Source organism: Zalophus californianus, chromosome 2, assembly GCF_009762305.2.
Source record: "Zalophus californianus isolate mZalCal1 chromosome 2, mZalCal1.pri.v2, whole genome shotgun sequence".
NCBI classification, from domain to species: Eukaryota; Metazoa; Chordata; class Mammalia; order Carnivora; family Otariidae; genus Zalophus; species Zalophus californianus.
The window spans coordinates 166,933,269-166,958,618 of NC_045596.1; the positions used below are offsets into that span (position 1 = coordinate 166,933,269).

General features: G+C 35.7%; 1 protein-coding gene across 5 annotated transcripts in view; it reads right to left on the bottom strand.

Moving 5' to 3' along the window:
• The window catches only part of ADAM2 (ADAM metallopeptidase domain 2), a 168,389-nt gene that overhangs the window by 70,973 nt on the left and 72,066 nt on the right, over nucleotides 1-25,350 (bottom strand). For all 5 annotated transcript variants that reach the window (XR_003520892.1, XM_027599509.1, XM_027599510.1 and 2 more), the window contains 2 exons: nucleotides 19,070-19,206; nucleotides 2,652-2,832 (listed from right to left, as the gene is read on the bottom strand). Coding sequence is in view for 4 of the 5 variants with exons in the window: in XM_027599509.1 (XP_027455310.1) it covers nucleotides 2,652-2,832; nucleotides 19,070-19,206 (318 nt within the window). In the remaining variant the exon portion in view is untranslated. The remainder of the gene's footprint in view (nucleotides 1-2,651; nucleotides 2,833-19,069; nucleotides 19,207-25,350) is intronic.

The following is a 25,350-nucleotide window of genomic DNA, read 5'->3' on the forward strand; positions in this document are numbered from 1 at the left end:
AATGCACCTGGTCACCCAAGAGGTCTGATAGAGATGTACAATGAGATTAATGTTGTTTTTATGATTGGTAACACAACATCCCTTCTGCAGTCCATTGATCAAGAAGTAACTTCAACTTACATTTCATAAGGTTATAATTGCAATACATAGTGATTTCTCTAATGGACCTGAGCAAAAAATGTTGAAACTTTGTGGAAAGGACTCACCATACCAGGTACCATGAAAAGCATTTAGAAAGCATTAACAGAAATTTGTAACAAGTTGATTCCAACCCTCATGAATAACTTTGAGGGGGTAAAGGCTTCAGTGGAGGAAGTAACCATAGAGGTGGTGGAAATACCAAGAAAACTAGAATTGGAAGTGAAGCCTGAAGATGTGACTGGATCACTGAAATCTCATGATAAAACCTTAACAGTTGAGGAGTTGCTGCAGATGGATAAGCAAAGAAAGTGGTTTCTTGAGATGGAATCTACTCCCACTGAAGACGTTGTGAAGATTGTTCAAATGACAAAAGATTTAGAATATTACATAAACAGGAAAGAATATCCAGTGGAAAAAAAGAGAGGCTCTTCAACAAATGGTGTTGGGAAAATTGGACAGCTACATGCAGAAGAATGAAACTGGACCATTTCCTTATACCACACACAAAAATAGGTTCAAAATGGAAGAAAGACCTAAATGTGATACAGGAATACATCAAAATCCTTGAAGAGAACACAGGCAGCAACCTCTTCAACCTCAGCCACAGCAACTTCTTCCTAGAAACATCGCCAAAGGCAAAGGAAGCAAGGGCAAAAATGAACTATTGGGACTTCATCAAGATAAAAAACTTTTGCACAGCAAAGAAACAGTCCACAAAACCAAAAGACAACTGACAGAATGGGAGAAGATATTTGCAAATGACATATCAAATAAAGGGCTAGTATTCAAAATCTATAAAGAACTTATGAAACTCAATGCCCAGAGAACAAATAATTCAATCAAGAAATGGGCAGAAGACATGAACAGACATTTCTGCAAAGAAGACATCCAAATGGTCAACAGACACATGAAAAAGTGCTCAACATCACTCAGCATCAGGGAAATACAAATCAAAACCTCAATGAGATACCACCTCACGCCAGTCAGAATGGCTAAAATTAACAAGTCAGGAAATGGCAGATGTTGGCAAGGATGCAGAGAAAAGGGAACCCTCCGACACTGTTGGTGGGAATGCAAGTTGGTGCAGCCACTCTGGAAAACAGTATGGAGATTCCTCAAAGAGTTGAAAATAGAGCTACCTTATGACCCAGCAATTGCACTACTGGGTATTTACCCCAAAGATACAAATGTAGTGATCCAAAGGGGCACATGCACCCTGATATTTATAGCAATAATGTCCACAATAGCCATACTATGGAAAGAGCCTAGATGTCCATCAACAGATGAATGGATAAAGAAGAAGTGGTATATATATATACAATGGAATATTATGCAGCCATCAAAAAAAAATGAAATCTTGCCATCTGCAATGATGTGGATGGAACTAGAGGGTATTTTGCTAAGCGAAATAAGTCAAACAGAGAAAGACAAATGTCATATGATCTTACTGATATGAGGAATTTGAGCAACAAAACAGGATCATAGGGGAAGGGAGGAAAAAATGAAACAAGACAAAACCAGAGAGGGAGATAAACCATAAGAGATTCTTAATCTCAGGAAACAAACTGAGGGTTGCTGGAGTGGAGGTGGGTGGGATTGATAGGGTGGCTGGCTGACGGACATTGGGGAAGGTATGGGCTATGGTGAGTACTGTGAATTGTGTAAGACTGATGAAGCACAGACCTGTACCCCTGAAACAAATAACACATTATATGTTAATAAAAAATAATAAAAAAGAATATTACATAAATTTAATTGATTAAACAGCAGCAGGGTTTGAGAGGATTGACTCCAATTTGAAAGAAATTCTACTGTGAGTAAAACATCATCAAACACCATCACATGCTTACAGAGAAACTGTTCTTGAAAGAGTCAATCAATGAAGGAAACTTCATTGTTGTCTTATTTTAGAAATTGCCACAGCCACCCCAACCTTCAACAATCACCAGCCTGATCAGTCAGCAGCCATCAGCATTAAAGCAAGGTTATGACTTGCTGAAAGCTCATATGATCATTAGAATTTTTTAAGGAAAAAAAAAAAGAAATGTATCAGCAAGTGTATTTACCAAAAAAAAAAGTATTTTTTAATTAAGATACGAACCTCCTTTTTTAGACATAATTCTATTTCACACTTACTTGACTTGGGATAGTATAAACATATAACTTTTATATGCACCAGGAGACCAAAATTTATTGTGATATTCACTTTAATGTGGTGGCCAGGAACCAAACCCACAATATCTCTGAGGTATGCCTGTATTCAGGAAGAACACACTCAAGCGGGAAAGTAAAACCTAGGATGACTCAGAGAATTAATGACCTTGAAAATCACCTGTTTGGATAATCTACAAACCACTGAATCCATATACTGATATATAAATGCATTCATCAGCTTATTACAATATAAAAGTGATTTTGATGTATTAGGGAAAATCCAGCATTATACTATAAAAATTTGTTTCTAATTTTTCATGTAATTCTGCTATATATTCTTCCAAATTGGTACTAACCTCTGCACTTCCACAGTCACATTGTTCTCCTTGTTCCACTTGTCCATTACCACAAACCGCAGCTTTGTATGATGGATCTAAGTGTGGCTGATTTTGAAGACATTGGGACTTTGGCTTTGAAATAAATTGTGCAAAATCCTCCATGCTACAGTTACTAAAGATCTTCACACCACTGGAATGACTAAACACATATCAAACTTCAAATTTTTATCTAAGTATTGCATCATAAATTGCCTAGACTGGGAATAAAGCTATTTAATAGCATTCCGCAAGAGTCAAATGCTCAATTTTGTTAGTGTCAAACTTTCATTTTCTGTACAAAGGAAATCAACTGTGCAAGACCTTATTTTACATATTTTAGTTAGAATTAATACAATTTTATTGTTTCTTATATTACACTCACTCATGACATTATTTTCTCTTATAGCTCCTACCTCACAAAGTACTCCATCTGTTTCATTTGTTGCTTCTTTTTCTTTTCATGACTCCTAAATATTATAATAGCCTGTATTAACAAAAGAGATCGGGCTTTTTGCTTCTTTTATATATATTTATTCATAGGTAATCTTATTCAGTACTGCATTTTGGATAACACCTATACCTGACAGCTCAGATAGCTGTTTCTCTAACTTAAATATATTGTCTAAACTCGAGTCCAGTATCCAATTCTTTATTCAAACAGAGATAACATTTCTAAGCACACATCTAAAATACTACTCTTTTAAATTTACTACTCTTTATTATTTATTTATTATTTATTTTAAATTACTACTCTTTATTCTTTTAGTGACATTTTTCTTTAAAATATTTATTAACAACTGAAATATTATTTTTTTGCTCTTACCTTCTCTTAAGAGTTTTTAGTTCTGAGAGAAAAGGCATTCCAATCCCTTTCTTCTCTAGCACAGAGTACAGATCTCATGATTTTTTATTTTTAAATAAATGAGTCTATGTGGAAACCATCTGTAGTAAATAGTACATTCTTTAGTTTCTGTTACATTATGACTTTTGTTATTCTGAATAGTATTAACATGTGAAAAGATTATATTCATAAAGTTTATAATTTGATGGAAGATATAGCTAATGTGAAGTTGTTGGATTTTAAGGCAATAGACTCAAATCATAGTCCTTTGGGTTAGGACAGGGAAATGTTATTTACATGAGAATCATGAACAAATTGGGGATTTTTTTTAATGAATTACCAATTTTTTTTGGAGGTCACATGCTAATTGAACATACTCCAGTTATAATAACCACAAATAATGGATTTATTGTTACATTGCAAATAATTCAGATGATTTCTATCTAAATACCCAAAACCAAAAGATGAAAAAGTGATACAGCATTATATTATTTAAAACTAGGCAATGCAAGATATGTTTATAATGTGTAATTGGTTTATAGGGGATATACTTCCTAGTAGTAAAATTAATGTTGTCATTGAAAAAAAGTATCAATCATAATTATATCCAACTAAAGAATTTATTTGCAGCTTGAATCTTTGCAAACATTTGTTGGACATTCCCATTCTCTCATTTTTCCTTGATAATAGAACTTCTGATTTTCAGTTGAATACAGGACTTGTACAATCATTACATTTCTTGGCCTTTTGTAAAGTTAGGCGTATACATGTATAAAGGTCAGATAATTGGTCTAAAACAAAACCATATGTTTAAATTCTAGAAAGTAATGTGGACAGCCATGTTTTCATTCTATTCGTGACTCTAATTTTGGTTAAATGTTATAATTAAAGCTTCCATCATGAGCTATGAGTTGATCTTGGATAAGAAAGCCACTGTGTAGAAATTAATGTGAAATTATACAGCGAAATGCCATGCAATTAATAGAATGCTAATTGCCCAAAATAAAATGAACTTTTATTTAAGCCATTATTACTTTAGGATTTCTGTAACTTGGACTCAAATCTAAATACAAATGCCATCCCAATAAATACAGATCTCAATCAGGATGTTGCTGTTTTAAGCACATTTCAAACACTCATTTTCTCACCACTTACCACAAAATTGCAAAGCATTGACAGCAGGATGCAGTGTTCTCATTACAGTGAGGTACGGAATACTAGGATAGATCATCTTTTGCTTAATCCATAAACAAAACATGAGTCCAATATCTGCATGTTTTTTAGAAGAAGCAACACTCAGAAATAAGATGAATAAAACCTTTGTTCAAATATACCTCTGGAGAAGTTATTAGAGCATTTCAATTACTAACTGAAAAAGAAATACAACACTTCAACACATACTCTCTCTGTGAAGTTTGCACAGCAGGGAGATAATCAGGCAAAAATGGGAAACAAAAGGATAAAAACAGTTACTATTATTAAATAAGTCACAATGAACTTCAAGATATGTACATCTAAAACAATAAATATTAAATCAGAAATTAATAACGAAAAGGCATCTAGATGATCCACAAATATTTGAAAATCAATTGACATACTTCTAAACCAACCCACTAGATAAAAAAAGAATCACAAAGAAAATGAAAATATTTTAACCAAATAAAAAATACAAAATATCAAAATGTATGGTATATAATTGAAGCTGCAGTTAGAGGGAAACGTATAGCTTTAAAGGGCTTAAGCAAAAAGAAAAAAGGTTTAAAATTAAATATTTGCATTTTCACATTAAAAATCTAGGGGAAAAAATAGTTTACCCTAAACTATGCGTAAAATTAAGAAAACAAACTGGACAAGTGATGAGAGCCAATAAAATTAAATACAGTCTTTAAAAAAATCAATTAATTTGATAAAACCCAAGTCAGAATGATTAAGAAAAAAAAAGAGAAAACACAAATTATATCAGAGATAAAAGAAGTAATATCACTAGAGATTCCAGTGACTTTTAAAGAAAAATAAATGGAATTTAGGCTTGGGAAGATGGCAGAGTAGGAGGACCCTAAGCTTACTTCATCCCATGTTTACAAATAGACATCACTCTCATCCCATTAATAAACAAGAGAGTGATCCAAAGACTGGCCGAATAAACCCCGTGACTAAATGTAGAGAAGAAGCTACATCAGAGAGATTAGGAAGAGCACAAATGGTGATCAGGAGCTGCCCACAGGAAAAGGAAGCTGCCAGCTCTGAGAAGGGAAAGGACCAGGGGTCCCACATGGGGGGGGGGAGTGAATCCCCATAACATCTGCTTTGAAAACCAGAGAGGTTGAATTCCATGGGTTTGTATAACCAGCAGAACTTGGAGCCTGGAACTTCAAAAGTCAGCTGACTCAGCACTGGGTGAGCCAGGAGGGTGAGTAATAGATGGGTCCTCAACCTTAAAGAGATAGCAGCTCTCAGAGACAGAAGTGACTGCACAACAGAGAGGCAAATGAGAGGGAGATCAGTTTATACTAATTTCAGAGTGTGATGGGGGACTTCTCCAGCAACAAAGGATTTGGCAGTTGCCATTTTCCTCTCTTGCAATCTAGCATAAACATAGAGGCACCCGTGGGAGATGGCACGGCGCTGATACACGCTACCTAACTTGCTAGCAGTGTTCCCTGTCCACAAGTTCTTCTGAGGAACTACACAGTCCAAGCCTGCTGGCCTCAGCCCTGGGCTCAGTGCAAGTTTCGTTAACTCCACACATGCCCCATGCAGCTGCCTCAAGAATATAGCCACACAAACACATGCCATGCTGGGTGGCCACCACACTATAAGGAACCTGGCCTATGACTAGCAGCTCAGTGCAAATTTTGCTAACACCACTGCCCCAGCCTTGAGACCTCTTGCAGTCACATCCCCTCAGAGCCAGTCTGCCTGGGTCCCCTTAACACCACAGAGAGCAAGCACAGCCCACAACAGGCAGAGAGCCAATGCAGACATCTGGAGTGAAAGAAAAAGCAACTCAAACACAACAGCATGATGCAAGCAACACACATAAGAGACTCCCTTGAAGTGCCAGGTTCTGGTGATCAGGGGACACTGCACTGCAGGGCACTACAGGACCTCTTCTTCATAAAGCCACTACTTTCAAGAGCAGAAGATGTAACTGACTTTCCTAACATACAGAAATAGACACAGAGAGGTAGACAAAATGAGGAGACAGAGAGATATGTCCCAAATGAAAAACATGACAAAATCATAGCAGGAGATCTAAGTGAAACAGAAATAAATAATATGTCTGATAGAAAATTTAAAATAATGATCATACAAGGATACACTGGACTTCAGAAGAAAGTGGAGGATATCATTAAAAGCCTTGACAAAGAGATATAAAATATCAAAAATGAAGAACTTAATAAATGAAGTTAAAAATACAACAGATGGAATAAACAGAAGACTACAGGAAGCAGAGGAATGTATCAGTGACCTGGAGTATAGAGTAATGGAAAGCAAGCAAGCTGAACATGTGAGAGACAAATACTGCATAGTGAGAATAGACTCAGAGAACTCAAAGACTCCATCAAGCATAATTACATTTATACTATAAGGACTAAAGAAGGAGAAGAGAGAGAAAGGGGAGGGAGGTGCAGAAAATGTATTTGAAGAAGTAATAGCTGAAAACTTCACAAATCTGGGGAGGGAAACAGAGACCCAGATTCAGAAAGCAGAGTTCCAAAAGAGGTCCACACCAAGACACATGTTAATTAAAATGGTAAATTAAAAAAAAAAAGAGTGATAAATAATTGTAAAGGTGGCAAGAGAAAAGAAGACAGTTACATACAAAGGACACTTCATAAGGCTATCAGGCTTATTTTTCAGCAGAAACTTTGCAGGCCAGAAGAGAATGACACAATATATTCAACATGCTGAAAGGGAAAAATCAGCAGCCAAGAATACTCTATCTGGCAAGGCTATCATTCATAATAGAAAGAGAGATAAAGTCCGGGAGAAAAAAAAGATGGTGGGGTAGCAGGGGACCCTATTCCAACTGGCCCCCTGAATTGAGCTGGATATCTACCAGACCACTCTGAACACCCATAACATCAGCCTGAAATGTAAGAAGATAGATCTGGATCTCTACAAACAAAATATCGCAGGTGGTTGGTTTCAAGGTATGAAGCAGGGAACCTTGATTCTGTGGGCAGATATTGGAAGATAAATGGAAGGGTGAGGGAGACCTCAGGATCCTGCACCACTGGTGAGCAAAAGCCTCCCGCGCTGGGGATGGGGCACAGACTTGCAGACCGGTAGAGACAAGGAAAGGACTTTAGGACAGCCCCCCCCCACCACTGAAACCCGGAGCGGCATGGCCGTGGGTGTAAACTGAGGGCGGCTGGTGGTTTTAGAAGCACAAAGCTGAAAAAAGATGAGCCCTGACCTGGAGGCTAGGACGGGGAGCACTGCTGAAGGGCGCACAACCGAGGACACTGCAGTTTATAGCAACACAGACAGAAATGGAGATAGTGTGACCTGAAGAGCTCACTGAAGAACAGACTGTGATCTCTCTGTTCTGAGGAAGAGGGTTGGAAAGTCTCTTCTGTTCTGACTCTCAGAAGAGAGGCGGAAAGCTGCCAGAGAACAAAAGCCCCCCCAAAAAAGTTTTCACTGACCCCCCCCCACAGGGGGTAGGGCAACTCTGCCCAAACAGGGTTACCTGAGTAACAGCGTGTCAGGCCCCTCGCCCAGAAGACAGGCTGGGAGAACAAGAGGCTGACATCCTTAAGGTCCCTATAAAACAGATGCATCTTCCTTGGGTTATGGTCAATAACTTGGACTCTGTACATTCCCTGAAACACCCCTCAACAGAATGACTAAGAAGAAGAACCCCAAAATAGGAAAGACTCAGACACTGTGACTTCTGCCACAGATTTACAAATGGATACAGATATAACCAAGATGTCAGAAATGGACTTCAGGGTAACAGTTATGAAGATGACAGCTAGAATGGAGAAATCGATTAATGGCAACATAGAGTCTCTAAGGGCAGAAATGAAAGCTGAACTGGCAGAACTTAAAAATGCTATCAATGAGATCCTAAGTTGGGGGCATCACGTTGACTGATTTCAAGCTATATTAGAAAGCAGTGATCACCAAGGCAGCATGGTACTGGCACAAAAACAGAAATATAGATCAATGGAACAGAATAAAGAGCCCAGATATGGACCCTCAACTCTATGGTCAAATAATCTTCAACAAAGCAGGAAAAATATGCAATGGAAAAAACACAGTCTCTTCAATAAATGGTGCTGGGAAAATTGGACAGCTACAGGCAGAAGAATGAAACTCGACCATTCTCTAATACCATACACAAAGATAAACTCAAAACGGATGAAAGACCTCAATGTGAGACAGGAATCCATCAAAATCTTAGAGGAGAACATAGGCAGTAACCTCTTTGACATCGGCCACAGTAACTTCTTTCAATATACATCTCCAAAGGTAGGTGAAACAAAAGTGAAAGTGAACTTTTGGGACTTCATCAAAATAAAAAGCTTCTGTATAGCAAAGGAAACAGTCAACAAAACAAAGAGGCAACCCACAGAATGGGAGAAGATATTTGCAAATGACACTACAGACAAAGGTCTGATTTCCAAGATCTATAAAGAACTTCTCAAACTCAACACCCAAAAAACAAATAATCAAGTCAAAAAATGGGCAGAAGACATGAACAGACACATCTCCAAAGAAGACATACAAATGGCTAACAGACACATGAATAAATGTTCATCATCATTAACCATCAGGGAAATTTAAATCAAAACCACACTGAGATACCACCTTACACCAGTTAGAACGGCAAAAAATGACAGGGCAAGAAACAACAAATTTTGGAGGTGTTGTGGAGAAAGGGGAACCCTCTTGCACTGTTGGTGGGAATGCAAGGTGGTATAGTCACTTTGGAAAACAGTAGGGAGGTGCTTCAAAAAATTAAAAATAGAGGTACCCTATGACCCAGCAATTGTACTCCTGGCTATTTACCCCAAAGACACAGATGTAGTGAAAAGAAGGGCCATATGCACCCCAATGTTCATAACAGCAATGTCCGCAAAAGCCAAACTGTGGAAAGAGCCAAGATGCCCTTCAACAGATGAGTGGATAAAGAAGATGTGGTCCATATATACAATGGAATATTACTCAGCCATCAGGAATGTTGAATATCCAACTTTTACATCAACATGGATGGGACTGGAGGAGATTATGCTATATGAAAGAAGCCAAGGAGAGAAAGTCAATTAGCATATGGTTTCACTTATCTGTGGAACATAAGGAATAGCATGGAGGACATTAGGAGAAGAAAGGGAAAAATGAAAGTGGGGGGGGAATCGGAGGGAGAGATGAACCATGAGAGACTATGGACTCTGAGAAACAAACTGAGGGTTTTAGAGGGGAGGGGGTAGGGGGATGGGTTAGCCCGGTGATGGGTATTAAGGAGGGCACGTACTGCATGGAACACTGTTATATGAAAACAATTAATCATGGAACACTACATCAAAACTAATGATGTACTGTATGGTGTCTAACATAATGTAATAAAATAAAATAAAATGTTAAAAAAAGGAAGGAGATATAAAGCATTTGCCAGACAAACAAAAGTTAAAAGAATTAATGACCACTAAACCAGCCCTACAAGAAATTGGAAAGGAGACTATGTGAGTGGAAAACAAAAATCATAAGTAAAAGTAAGAAAATAGGAAGAATAAAAGCGCCCCCAAAAATGAATTATACCTGTAAAGATCAGTCAAGAGAAGCAGAAAGTAAAAAGCTGTGAAGTATGACACCAAATACCTAAACATGGAAGGGAGAGGAGTAAGAATGAGTTAAAAATTAGGTGACTATCAGTTTAATATAGACTGCTATATGGAGAAGATGTTCTGTATAAATTGAACAATAACCAAAAATAAAAAAAAAAGGTTTTCCTTACTTGGATTCATCACTAAAGAAAACCAGCAAAACATGACCAAGAGAAAGAGAAAAAAGGATCAGAGAAAATCTACAAAAACAATGAGAAAACAAATAACAAAATGGCAATAAATACATATCTGTCAATATTATTTTGAATGTAAATGAACTAAATGCTCCAATCAACACACATAAAGTGACAGAATATATAAAAAAGACCTATCTATATGCTACTTACAAGAGACTCATTTCAGACCTACAGACACCTGTAGATTAAAAGTGAAGGGATGTGAAATAACAGCTATTGGCAAGGATGTGGAGAAAGGGGAACCCTCCTGCACTGTTGGTAAGAATGCAAACAGATACAGTCACTCTGTAAAACAGGTTCCTCAAAAAGTTAAAAATAGAACTACCCTATGATAAAGCAATTGCACTAGGTATTTACACAAAGAATACAAAAATACTAATTTAAAGGTATACATGTACCCCAATGTTTATAGCAGTATTATCTATAATACCCAAACTATAGAACCAGCCCAAGTGTCCACTGACTGAAGAATGGATAAAGAAGAATGGATATATAATTCCATTATATATCTAATGGAATATTACTCAGCCATAAAAAATAATGAAATCTTGCCATTTCCAACAACAAGGATGGAGCTAGAAAGTATAATTCTAAGCCATATAAGTCAGTCAGAGAAGACAAATACTATGTGATTTCACTCATATGTGAAATTTAAGAAACAAAACAAAGGAGCAGAGGAAAATTAAAGAGAGGCAAACCAAGAAAATGTTCTTAATTATAGAGAACAAACTGATGGTTACCAGAGGGAAGGTGGGTGGGGGAATGGGTTATACAGTTGATGAGAACTAAGGAATATACTTGTGATAAGCACCGGGTGCTGTATGTAAGTGTTGAATCACTACATTGTATGCCTGAAACTAAAAATAAATAAATACACACATAAATAAATATAAAATAAAATAAAAAGAGGGTATTGAGAAATATTATCATGCAAATGGATGTCAAAAGAAAGCTGGAGTAGCAATACTTATATCAGACAACATAGACTTTAAAACAAAATCTGTAAAAAGACACAAATTAGGTTATATAATTATAAAAGGAATAATCCAATAAGATAGAACAATTATAAATATTTATGCACCCAATAAGGGAGCATCCAAATACATAAATCAGTTCATAACAAACATAAAGGAACTAATCAATGGTAACACAATAATAGTAGGGGACTTTAACATTCCACCTACATCTATGAGTAGATCATCCAAACAGAAAATCAACTAGAAAACAGTGGCCTTGAATGACACATTGGACCAGATCATTTTAATAGACATATTCAGAATGTTCCACCCTAAAACAGCAGAACACACATTCTTTTCTGGTGCACACAGAACATTCTCCAGAATACATTACATATTAGCCCACAAAACATGCCTCAACAAATTCTAAAAGATCGGAGTCATACCATGCATCTTTTCTGGCCACAATACCATGAAAGTAGAATTCAACCACAAGAAAAAATCTAGAAAGAATACAAATACATGCAAGTTAAATAACATATTAAGCAGTGAATGGGTCAATCAAGAAATCAAAGAAGAAATCAGAAAGTACATGGAAAAGAACAAAAATGAAAACACAGTGATCCAAAACCTTTAGAATATAGCAAAAGCAGTTCTAAGGGTGGAGTATATAGCAATACAGGCCTACCTTAAGAAACAAGAAAAATCTCTAATAAACAACCTAACCTTACACCTAATGAAGGTAGAAAAAGGAGAAGAAATGAAAGTCCAAACCAGCAGAAGAAAGGAAATAATAAAGATCAGAACAGTAATAAATGATATAGAAACTAAAAAACAAACAAACAAACAAACAAAAAACAGATCAATGAAACCAGGATCTGGTTCTTTGAAAAGATCTGCAAAATTGATAAATCTCTAGCCAAACTCATTTAAAAAAAAGACTCAAATAGACACAATCGCAAATGACAGAAGAAATAACAACCAACACCAGAGAAATACAATTGTAAGACAATATTATGAAAAGCAATATAATTGTAAGAGAATATTATAAAAAGCTATATGCTAACACATTAGGCAACCCAGAAACATGGATAAATTCCTAGAAAAATATAAACAACCAAAACTGAAATAGGAAGAAGTAGAAAACTTGAACAGAGGAATAACCAGGAAGGAGATCAAATCAGTAATTGAAAAACTTTCAACAAACAAAAGCCCAGGGCCAGATGGCTTCACAGGCAAATTCTACCAAACATTGAAAGAGTTAACATTCTTCTCAAACAATTTCAGAAAAATAGAAAATGAAAGAAAACTTCCAAATTCATTCTATGAGGCCAGCATTACCCTGATACCAAAATCGGATAAAGACTCCAGTAAAAAAGAGAAATACATGCCAATATCAAAGAAGAAAATGGATGGAGAAATTCCTCAATAAAATGCTAGCAAATTGAATCTAACAGTATATTTAAAAAGTCATTCACCACAATCAAGTGGGATTTATTCCTGGGTTGCAAGGGTGGTCCAATATTTACAAATCAATCAACATCGGTAAGAGAAAGGATAAAAACCTTTTGATCATTTCAGTAGACACAAAAAAAGCATTTGATAAAGTACAACATCCATTTATGATGAAAGCTCTCAACAAAGTAGGGAGAGAGGGAACATACCTCAATATAATAAAGGCCATATATGAAAAACCCACAGTGAATATCATACTCAATGGGGGAAAACTAAGAACTTTCACTTCAAGGTGAAGGATTAGACAAGGATGTCCACTCTCACTACCTTTATTCAACATAGTACTGCAAGTCCTAGCTACAGCAATTAACCAAAAAGAAATAAAAGGTATCCATATTGGTAAAGAAGAAAACTTTCACTATTTGCAGATGGCATGATACTAGATAAGAAAACCTGAAAGACTCCACGAAAAACTACTAAAACTGAAAAAAAGAATGTGCGGTTATAAAACCTATATAGGATATAAAATCAATGTACAAAAATCTGTTGCATTTCTATAATAAGGAAGCTGCAGAAAGAGAAATTAAGGAACCAATCCCATTTACGATTGCACTTTAAATAATTAGATACATAGGAATCAACCTAACCAAAGAGGTGAAAGACCTATACTCTAAAAACTATGGAACATTGATTAAAGAAAATGAAGATGACACAAAGAAATAGACATTCCATGCTCATGGATTAGAAGAATAAATTTTGTTAAAATATACTACCTAAGGCAATCTACACATTTAATGCAATCCCTATCAAAATACCAGCAACACTTTTCACAGAACTAAAACAAACAATCCTAAAATTTCTATGGAACCACAAAAGACCCTGACTAGACAAACAATTCTGAAAAAGAAAAGCAAAGCTGGAGGCATCATCATTCTAGACTTCAAGTTGTATTACAAAGCTGTAGCAATCAAAACAGAATGGCACTGGCAAAAAATAGATATACAGAGCCATAGAACAAAAGGCAAAATCAGAAATAAACCCACAATTATATGGCCAATTAATCTTCAACAAAGCAGGAAAGAATATCCAATGGGACAAAGGCTCTTCTACAAATGGTGTTGGGAAAACTGGACAGTGACATGCAAAAGAACAAACCTGAGTCATTTCCTTACACCATACACAATAATAAACTCAAAATGGATCAAGGACTTGAATGTGAGACTTGAAACCATAAAAATCCCTAAAGAGAACAAAGGCAGAAGTGTCTCTGATATTATCCATAGGAACATTTTTCTAGGTGTCTCTGAGACAAACTAAATAAAAGCAAAAATAAGCTATTGGGACTATTTCAAAATAAAATGTTTCTGCAAAGGAAATGATCAAAAAAACTTTAAGGCAACATACAGAAGATAGGGAGAAGATATTTGTAAATGATGTATCTGATAAAATGTTAGTATCCAAAATATGTAAAGAACTTACAAAACTCAACACCCAAAAAACAAATAATCCAATTAAAAAATGGGCAGAAGACTTGTACAGATATTTCTCTGAAGAAGACATCCAGATGGCCAACAGACCCATGAAAAGATATTACACATCACTCATTATCAGGGAAATGTACATCAAAACCACAGTGAGATATCACCTCATATCTGTCAGAATGGCTAAAATCAAAAACACAAGAAACAAGTTTTGGTGAGAATGTGGAGAAAAGGAAACCTGGTGCACTATCGGTGGGAATGTAAACTGGTGCAGCCACTGAGGAAAATAGTATAAAGCTTCCTCAAAAAGTTTAAAATAGAGCTACCCTATGATCCATTAATTGCACTACTGGGTATTTACCCAAAAAATACAAAACACTAACTCAAAGGGATACATGCACCCCTATGTTTATAGCAGCATTATTTACAATATACAGATTATGGAAGCAGGGCAAGTATCTATAAAGATGATGTGGTGTGTATATATATATATATATATATATATATATATATATATATATATATATACAGTGGAATATTATTTAGCCATAAAAAACAAAATCTTGCCATTTGAAATGACATGGATGGAACTACAGAGTATTATGCTAAGCGAACTAAGTCAGAGAAAGACAAATACCATATGATTTCACTTGTATGTGGAATTTAAGAAACAAATGAGCAAAGGTTAAAAAAAAAAAAAGAGAGAGAGAGAAACAGAGACAAACTAAGAACCAAACTCTTAACTATAGAGAACAAACTGATGGTTACCAGAGGGGACGTGTATGGGAGGGATGGGTGAAATAGGTGGTGGGGATTAAGAGTGTACTTGTCATGCTGGGCACTGAGTGATATGTGGAATTGTTGAATCACTGTATTGTACACCTGAAACAATATAATGCTGTATGTTAGCTGTACTGAATACAAAATTTATAGCAAATTAATTAATTTCAAGGAAATATTTTTTTAAATCTCAACTAAATATCCTCATATCTTAAAAATTATTAAACACCTTTCCAGACAGAGAAGTCTAAGTCCATACAGCTTCACTGATGGGTTCTTATCAAATAATTTGTAAAGAATTAATATCAATTTTCCAAATCACTTTCAGGAAATTTTAGGAGGCCAATATCACCCTGATAATGATACCAGTCAAAATAATTACAAGAATAAACAACTAAAGACCAATGTCTTTCATAAATATAGAGGCAAATATTAGGGAAGAAATATCCAGCAACAAGTAGGGCAATACATGAAAAGGATTATTCATCATGTCCAAATGTGGTTCATCCCAGGAAAACAAGTTATTTGAACAATTGAAGATCAATAAAATGTATTTCAACTGAAAAAAGTAAAAACAACAATAACAACACATAATCATCTTGATACATAATGAAATCTATTCATGACAGAAATTTGGACAAAGAATAAAAAAAGAACTTCCTCAATCTGAGTAAAAGCCTCTTTGAAAATCTTTCAGCTAACATATTTAATGGTGAGGGATTAAAGATTTGCTCTTAAATTAGAAGCAAGAAAAATAGCCACACATTCCATTTCTAATGTTGTATTAAAGGTCTTAAACACTGTAGTAAGGCAAAAAATAGGAATTGGAAAAAAATATGAAGATTGACAAAAATGTAAAACTGTATATACAATATATAATTGTACAAGTATAAAATTCTAATAAAGCTAAATTAAAATTCCAGAATTAACTTAATTTAGCAAAACTGTAGGAAAGAAGCTCAATGTAAAGTAATCAATAAAATTTCTATATACTTGCTACAAACAATTGGAAATTTTATAGTCTTATATATAAAGAGGTGCAATTAGAAAGAATAGTAAATGCCAATCTATTTACATCTAATAATTTCCCCAAAGAAAAGAATTGAGGAAACACTGTACTTTGAAGATTTCTAACCGTGATGAGAATAATTCAGGCAACTCAACAAAATAAGCTACTTTCAAAATTGAACAAAGAATATTTGACAATATGTAGGAGGAAGTGGAGGGTCCAAAGAGCTATTAATAGTTCAGGTCTTCTAGCCCTTCCTATCATTTCCTCACCATCATAACCATTATTATCATTGTAATCCGTATCACAAACAACATATCATTATTGTAAAAACTATAATTCAAAGATAAATGTTTAATAGGCAGTGTCCAACATTATTAAGAAGTACATACACTGTCATCTATCTATACTTAGATTAACCAGAAAAATGAAAACAAAACAAAAACACCCCCAAAAAAGGAATGAACATAATTGTAGGAAATTTATTTGGGACATGATACTAGGAAACAGGATTAAAGGAGTAGGAATAGAAAAAGAGAGAATGAGGAAAAGTCAACATAAGTGTGTTTTATTGAGATGACAATTGTGGCTCCATTCTGCTGGGACCACAGAGGAATACAGAATATTTAATGGAATTGTCCTTAGATGGTCAGGAAGCTGGTGTTCCAATAAAGTGGTTGAAGCCTGCCCCTGTGAAGAGGTCATTACCTTTATTTTAAGGCCCCTTTTACATATTTTGCCTAAGGAAGAAGCTGATTGACATTAGTGAATTTTAAAATGTTGACCTGGTCATTGAGTACTTCTTGTGGGACTTGAACTTAAGAGAGATATAAAGATCTGCATACTTTGTGCCCATCTAAATCAATTCTCATGCCTCTTCCACCTAACATATTGAAAGTAGCTATTATTGAAATAAGACAAGGTTCTTTTTCCTCTACAGCCAGTTTTAGGGAACTCCCATGTGGCCATTGATGTGAAGTGATTGAGAAATATTGGTGCAAAAGATATAGGTGACATGGAGCTCTGGGATCCCTGTTCATATTATTTACTTACACTGTGTGGATATTTTTAGTTAGCTACCAGATATGCCATATCGGTCATTAGGTAGATTAATAGGCCCACTTGATCTTTTAATTCTAGAGATCTGAATATACCAAACTAAGATGAAAATAATCAATTTTAGTAACATCATCACTATTTCCTGGATGCGTGCTCAACTCTACAAGTGTGCAGTAGCCCACCAAGAGCTTCAAAGAACTCTAGGGACCTGCACTACAAATTTCTTATATTTGTCAGAAATTCCACATGTAACCTAATCTATCATGAATATCTTTACTTTTATTGTATCTTAATGATCATAAGTGCGCCAAAGAACGAACATTTTACATCACAGCATGGACCTGCAGCACCCTCTCTCTATATCATCTCCTGCTAAAGGCATCCCTGTTGTCACCAAATCATAAATTGTTCCAGGTCCATAATTATTTAAAAAGGCTTGCTTTCTATAGCCCCTTCTTTTTTGTTGTTGTTTCAAATTTATATTCAAATTCTAGTCAATTAACATATAGTGTATTGATTTTAGGAGTAAAACTTAGTGATTCATCACTTACATATAATGTCCAGTGCTCAACACAACAAATGCCCTCCTTGATACCCATTACCCATTTAGCCCATCCCCCATCAACCTCCCTTCCAGCAACCCTCAGTTTGTTTTCTCTATAGTTAAAAGTATGTTTTTTGCTTTGCCTCCTTTTATCCCTTGTTCATCTGTTTTATTTCTTAAATTCCACATATGAGTGAAATCATATGATTTTTGTATTTCTCTGATTTATTTCTTTTAGCATAATACACTCTAGCTCCATCCGTGTCATTGCAAATGGCAAGATTTCATTCTTTTTGATGGCTGAATAATATTTCAATTGTGTGTGTGTGTGTGTGTGTACATGTACACACACACACACACACACATATCCTCTTCTTTATCCATTCATCAGTTGATGGACATTTGGGTTTTTCCATAATTTGGCTATTGTTGATAATGCTGTTCTATAGCCCCTTCTGAGATAACTATTTTCATATGAGTCTCTGCCAAATCAGAGCCTGAGATAAAAATTTGATTGCAAGTATTCTTAAGAAATGATTGTGGAAGCAGAAGTGAAGGAATGGAGAGAATGTGATGTTATCAACTTTGTTGCTGTAGGCAATGGGGCTTGATTTTCTAAGACATATGAGAAGCAGAAAATGGCTGTGAGAAATGTCATTCAGAAAGGCTAAAGGCTAACTCTAGTCATTGAGTGGATGGTGGTTTCCCTAAACCCCCTATTTGGTCCTAATTCTATGAAATCTCACTGTTGTCCTCTAAGAATAATGATGATAACATCCAATTCACTAGGTCTTTGAGGCATGGCAAGGATACTGCAAAAAGGCCTTCTCTAGTAACAGAAAAAGCTGAATAACAGCACCTCTGAAATCACTCCTAATTTACCAAGACTTCAGGTTGAGAGGGCAAAATGAAATTCATGCAGACAAGACCAAACTAATAAATCATTCTTTTATAGTGTTCACAAGCCTGTATTTAGCTTATCAAATCATGCATTAGATTATAAAATCTGACAACTGACTTAGTGATAAGTGTAGAAGTAGATAATATATGACAAAGCAAGTGTGGTATCAGATTACAAGGGAGAGTGAGGTAGATATGCAGCATTGGGCATTGTTGGACACAGCTTATATTTGACCATTAGTAATTATTTTAGCAGCCTAGACTTTTTTAAATTAATTACACCAAACTTATTTTTATATAAACTATGTATATAAAGCATATAAAAGTAGAGCATCTTACATTGCTTCTGGGTTCATTATGCAGACAGTTCCTGAGCACTGGCATTTGTTAACATCATCATAAGCTATTCCCATACTAAGGCTCAGTAACTGAGCTATAATAACTGCAAGCGACTCCAGACTTATGGTTCTGGGGTGCTGGAAAAAAAGAACACACATGTACACACTCACATTTAGAAGATGACTCATTTACCTGGAAAATAATGTAATTATTAAAAATAGTCACTCAATAAAATTGAATAGAGGCATATATATGCCTTATCTATGTGCCTTAATATATTAACCACAGGTGTGCCATCCATATTGGTCTAACATGTTACAGGTACCATTAACAATATAAGAAAAACATAAAAAGTGAAATTTTACCAAAATGTAAATGCATGGTTCACTTGGTGGCATCAGGGCAAGAACAATATTGCCCCAATAACTTGTTAATTATATATAACAATTATTATAGTCATATTTGTACCCACAAAAGAAAATCTTTAGACACACATATACACACATACAGTGTCAAATTATTAACTGGTTATGTTCATTTATAATTTAATTATTTGGGGATATTTTATGTAAATCTTCCATACCTTAAAAAAATCATAAATAAACCCATTGAATTAAGCTAAATAATGACTGAAATTAAAAATGCTGACTTACCATCATTGTTTAAACTTCATTTTCAAAACTAAAGTACCTTTATAATTTTTCTTTTTGCAAATGTAGGATACTTATTATATCACATTTTAACCATACTAAAACATACACAGTTTAAGAAAAATCCAAAAATCACACTATCCCTTCATATAGATCTAATAGCATTTTGTTGAATATACTTCAAGATTGGTTTCTAGGAATATATTTTGGTATCTTCTGTTTGCCTCTCTCAATCAACCCTGCAGCTCTCTAGCCCAGAAGGTAACACCAATAGATTATATTAAAGTGTTCCTTTACCCTCTGCTTTTAACTTGGTCTATAGAGAGGAACAGGCTAAGAAAAGAGAAGGATATTTATTACCGTCACTGCCAGGGTGCCTATAACTGTCTGAATCCTTGAGTGGAGGCTTCTACTTTCTGTCTGTGACCCTAGTGAAATGACATTGTCCTTTCCTTCAAGTCTGAGTGACAATTGAATTTTTTTTATTACTATCCCTAAAGTAGGGCAAAATTCCTATATCTTGCGTACATATTAACAAATGGTCCCTTTATCAAATTACCAGTTTAATGTACCACCCATTCTCAGAGAGAGAAAGGGAGAGGGAGGAAGAGTAGGAAAGAAATTGAAGGATTCTGAGGATTCTATTAAATTTCAAGAATTTAAATAACTGGATATTATAAATAATAATATAATAATAGCATGTTATATTACTGTAGTTATTTATAAATTTTCTCTTTTTCAGGATAATGTAGAAAAGGTCTAGCAGTTATTCAGTCAATGTATCTCTACAATCATTTCTTTCTTTTCTTTTTTTATGTTATGTTAATCACCATACATTACATCATTAGTTTTTGATGTAATGTTCCATGATTCATTGTTTGCATATAATACCCAGTGCTCCATTCAGTACGTGCCCTCTTTAATACCCATCAACAGGTTAACCCTTCCCCCCCACACCCCTCCCCTTTAGAACCCTCAGTTTGATTCACAGAGTCCATAGTCTCTCATGGTTCCTCTCCCCCTCTGATTTCTGCCCCCCTTCATTTTTCCCTTCCAGCTTTTTTTTTTTTTTAACATATAATGTATTATTTGTTTCAGAGGTACAGGTCTTTGATTCAACAGTCTTACGGAATTCACAGCACTCACCATAGCACATACAATCCCCAATGTCTATCACTCAGCCACCCCATCCCTCCCACCCCCCACCACTCCAGCAACCCTCAGTTTGTTTCCTGAGATTAAGAATTCCTCATATCAGTGAGGTCATATGATACATGTCTTTCTCTGACTGACTTATTTCGCTCAGCATAATACCCTCCAGTTCCATCCATGTTCTTGCAAATGGCAAGATTTCATTCCTTTTGATGGCTGCATAATATTCCATTGTATATATATACCACCTCTTCTTTATCTATTCATCTGTCGATGGACATCTTGGCTCTTTCCACAGTTTGGCTATTGTGGACATTGCTGCTATAAACATCAGGGTGCACGTACCCCTTCAGATCTCTACATTTGTATATTTGGAGTAAATACACAGTAGTGCAATTGCTGGATCATATGGTAGCTCTACTTTCAACTTTTTGAGGAACCTCCATACTGTTTTCTGGAGAGGCTGCACCAGCTTGCATTCCAACTAACAGTGTAGGAGGGTTCCTCTTTCTCCTCATCCCCACTGACATCTGTCATTTCCTGACTTATTAATTTTAGCCATCCTGACAAGTGTGAGGTGGTATCTCATTGAGGTTTTAATTTGGATTTCCCTGATGCTGGGTGATGATGAGCACTTTTTCATGCGTCTGTTGTCCATTTGGACGTCTTTGGAAAAATGCCTGTTCATGTCTTCTGCCCATTTCTTGATTGAATCATTTGTTCTATGGGTGTTGAGTTTAATGAGTTCTTTATAGATTTTGGACACAGGCCTTTATCTGATATGTAATTTGCAAATATCTTCTCCCATTCTGTTGGTTGTCTTTTGGTTTTGTGGACTGTTTCTTTTCCTATGCAAAAGCTTTTTATCTTGATAAAGGCCCAATAGTTCATTTTTGCCCTTGCTTCCCTTGCCTTTGGCGATGTTTCTAGGAAGAATTTGCTGTGCCTGAGGTCGAAGAGGTTGCTGCCTGTGTTCTCCTTTAGGATTTTATGGATTCCTGTCTAACATTGAGGTCTTTCAACGATTTTGAACCTATTTTTGTGTGTGGTATAAGGAAATGGTCCAGTTTCATTCTTTTGCATGTGGCTGTCCATTTTCCCAACACTATTTGTTGAAGAGACTCTCTTTTTTCCATTGGACATTCTTTCCTGCTTTGTTGAAGATTGGTTGACCATAGAGTTGAGGGGCTATTTCTGGGCTCTCTATTCTGTTCCATTGATCTACGTGTCTGTTTTTGTGCCAGTTACCATACTGTCTTGATGATGACAGCTTTGTAATAGAGCTTGAAGTCCGGAATTGTGATGCCGCCACCTTTGCTTTTCTTTTTCAAAATTCCTCTGTCTAATTGGGATCTTTCCTGGTTCCATACAAGTTTTAGGATTATTTGTTCCATTTCTTTGGAAAAAGTGGATGGTATTTTGATGGGGATTGCATTAAATGTGTAGATTGCTCTAGGTAGCATTGACATCTTCACAATATTTGTTCTTCCAATCCATGAGCATGGAACGTTTTTCCATTTCTTTGTGTCTTCCTCAATTACTTTCATGAGTATTTTATAGCTTTCTGAGGCCAGATTCTTTGCCTCTTTAGTTAGATTTATTCCTAGGTATCTTATGGTTTTGGGTGCAGTTATAAATGGGATCGACTCCTTAATTTCTCTTCTGTCTTGATGTGGGTGTATAGGAATGCCACTGATTTCTGTGCATTGGTTTTCTATCCTGCCACTTTACTGAATTCCTGTATGAATTCTAGCAGTTTTGGGGTGGAGTCTTTTGGGTTTTCCACATAAAGTATCATATCATCTGCAAACAGTGAGAGTTTGACTTCTTCTTTGCTGATATGGATGCCTTTGATATCTTTTTGTTGTCTGATTGCAGTGGCTAGGGCTTCTAATACTATGTTGAATAGCAGTGGTGATGATAGTGGACATCCCTGCCATGTTCCTGACCTTAGGGGTAAGCTCTCAGTTTTTCCCCATTAAGAATGATATTCTCTGTAGGTTTTTCATAGATGGCTTTTATGATATTGAGGTATGTACCGTCTATCCCTATACTCTGAAGAGTTTTGATCAAGAAAGGATGCTGTACTTTGTCAAATGCTTTTTCTGCATCTATTGAGAGGATCATATGATTCTTTTCTTTCTTTGATTAATGTATTGTTCACATTGATTGATTTGTGGATGTTGAACCAACCTTGCAAACCAGAGATAAATCCAAATTGGTCGTTGTGAATAATCCTTTTAATGTACTGTGGGATCCTATTGGCTAGTATTTTGGTGAGAATTTTTGCATCCATGGTCATCAAGGATATTGGGCTGTAATTCTCCTTTTTGATGGGGTCTTTGTCTGGTTTGGGGATCAAGGTAATGGTGACCTCATAAAACGAGTTTGGAAATTTTCCTTCCATTTCTGTTTTTTGGAACAGTCTCAGAAGAATAGGTATTCATTCTTCTTTAAATGTTTGGTATAATTCCCCATGGAAGCATCTGGCCTTGGGCTTTTTTTTGTTGGAGATTTTTGATGACTGCTTCAATTTCCTTAGTGGTTATAGGTCTGTTCAGGTTTTCTATTTCTTCCTGGTTCAGTTTTCGTGGTTGATACATCTCTAGGAATGCATCCATTTCTTCCAGGTTGTCTAATTTGCTGGCATATAGTTGCTCATAATCTGTTCTTATAATTGTTTGTATTTCTTTGGTGTTGGTTGTGATCTCTCCTCTTTCATTCATGATTTTGTTGATTTGGGTCATTTCTCTTTTCTTTTTGATAAGTCTGGCCAGGGGTTTATCAATCTTGTTTTTATTTCAAAGAACCAGCTCCTAGTTTTGTTGATCAGCTCTACTGTTCTTTTGGTTTTCTATTTCATTGATTTCTGTTCTGATCTTTGTTATTTCTCTTCTCCTGCTGGGTTTAGGCTTTATTTGCTGCTCTTTGTCCAGCTCCTTTAGGTGTAGAGTGAGGTTGTGTATTTGAGACCTTTCTCGTTTCTTGAGAAAGGCTTGTATTGCTATATACTTTCCTCTTAGGACTGCCTTTGCTGCATCCCAAAGATTTTGAACAGTTGTGTTTTCATTTTCATTTGTTTCCATGAATTTTTTTAATTCTTCTTTAATTTCCTGGTTGACCCATTTATTCTTTAGTAGGATGCTCTTTAGCCTCCATGAATTAGTTCTTTCCGACTTTACTCTTGTGATTAAGTTCTAGTTTCAAAGTGATCTGAAAATATTCAGGGAATGATCCCAATCTTTTGATACTGGTTGAGACCTGATTTGTGACCTAGCATGTGATCTACTCTGGAGAATGTTCCATGGGCACTAGAGAAGAACGTGTATTATTGCTTTGGGATGGAATGTTCTGAATATGTCTGTGAAGTCCATTTGGTCCAGTGTGTCATTTAAAGTCTTTATTTCCTTGTTGATCTTTTGCTTAGATGATCTGTTCATTTCAGTGAGGGTGGTGTTAAATCCCCCCACTATTATTGTATTGTTGTTGATGTGTTTCTTTGCTTTTGTTATTAATTGGCTTATATAATTGGCTGCTCCCACATTAGGGGCATAGATATTTACAATTGTTTGATCTTCTTTTTGAATAGACTCTTTAGTTGATATAGTGTCCTTCCTCATCTCTTATTATAGTCTTGATTTAAATCTAATTTGTCTGATATAAGGATTGCCACCCCAGCTTTCTTTTGGTGTCCACCGTTTTCCACCCCCTCACTTTCAAGCTGGGGGTGTCTTTGGGTCTAAAATGAGTCTCTTACAGACAGCTTATTGATGGATCTTGTTTTTTTATCCAATCTGATACCCTGTGTCTTTTGATTGGGGCATTTAGCCTATTTACATTTAGGGTAACTATTGAAAGATATGATTTTAGTGCCATTGTATTGCCTGTAAGGTGACTGTTACTGTATTTTGTCTGTGTTCCTTTCTGGTCTATGTTACTTTTAGGTTCTCTCTATGCTTAGAGGACCCCTTTCAATATTTCTTGTAGGGCTGGTTTCATGTTTGCAAATTCCTTTAGTTTTTGTTTTTCTTGGAATTTTTTTATCTCTCCTTCTATTTTCAATGACAGCCTAGCTGAATATAGTATTCTTGGCTCCATATTTTTCTCATTTAGTGCTCTGAAGGTATCATGCCAGTCCTTTCTGGCCTGCCAGGTCTCTGTGCATAAGTCTGCTGCCAATCTAATGTTTCTACCATTGTCGGTTACAGATCTTTTGTCCGAGCTACTTTCAGGATTTTCTCTTTGTCTCTGAGATTTATAAGTTTTACTATTAGATGTCAGGGTTTGACCTATTTTTATTGATTTTGAGTGGGGTTCTCTGTGCCTCCTGGATTATGATGCCTGTTTCCTTCCCCAATTTAGGGAAATTCTCTGCTATAATTTGCTCCAATATACCTTCTGCCCCTTTCTCTCTTTCTTCCTCTTCTGAGATCCCAGTTATTCTAATAAAAAGAAAGTTAAAAAAATTAACTTTGGGGA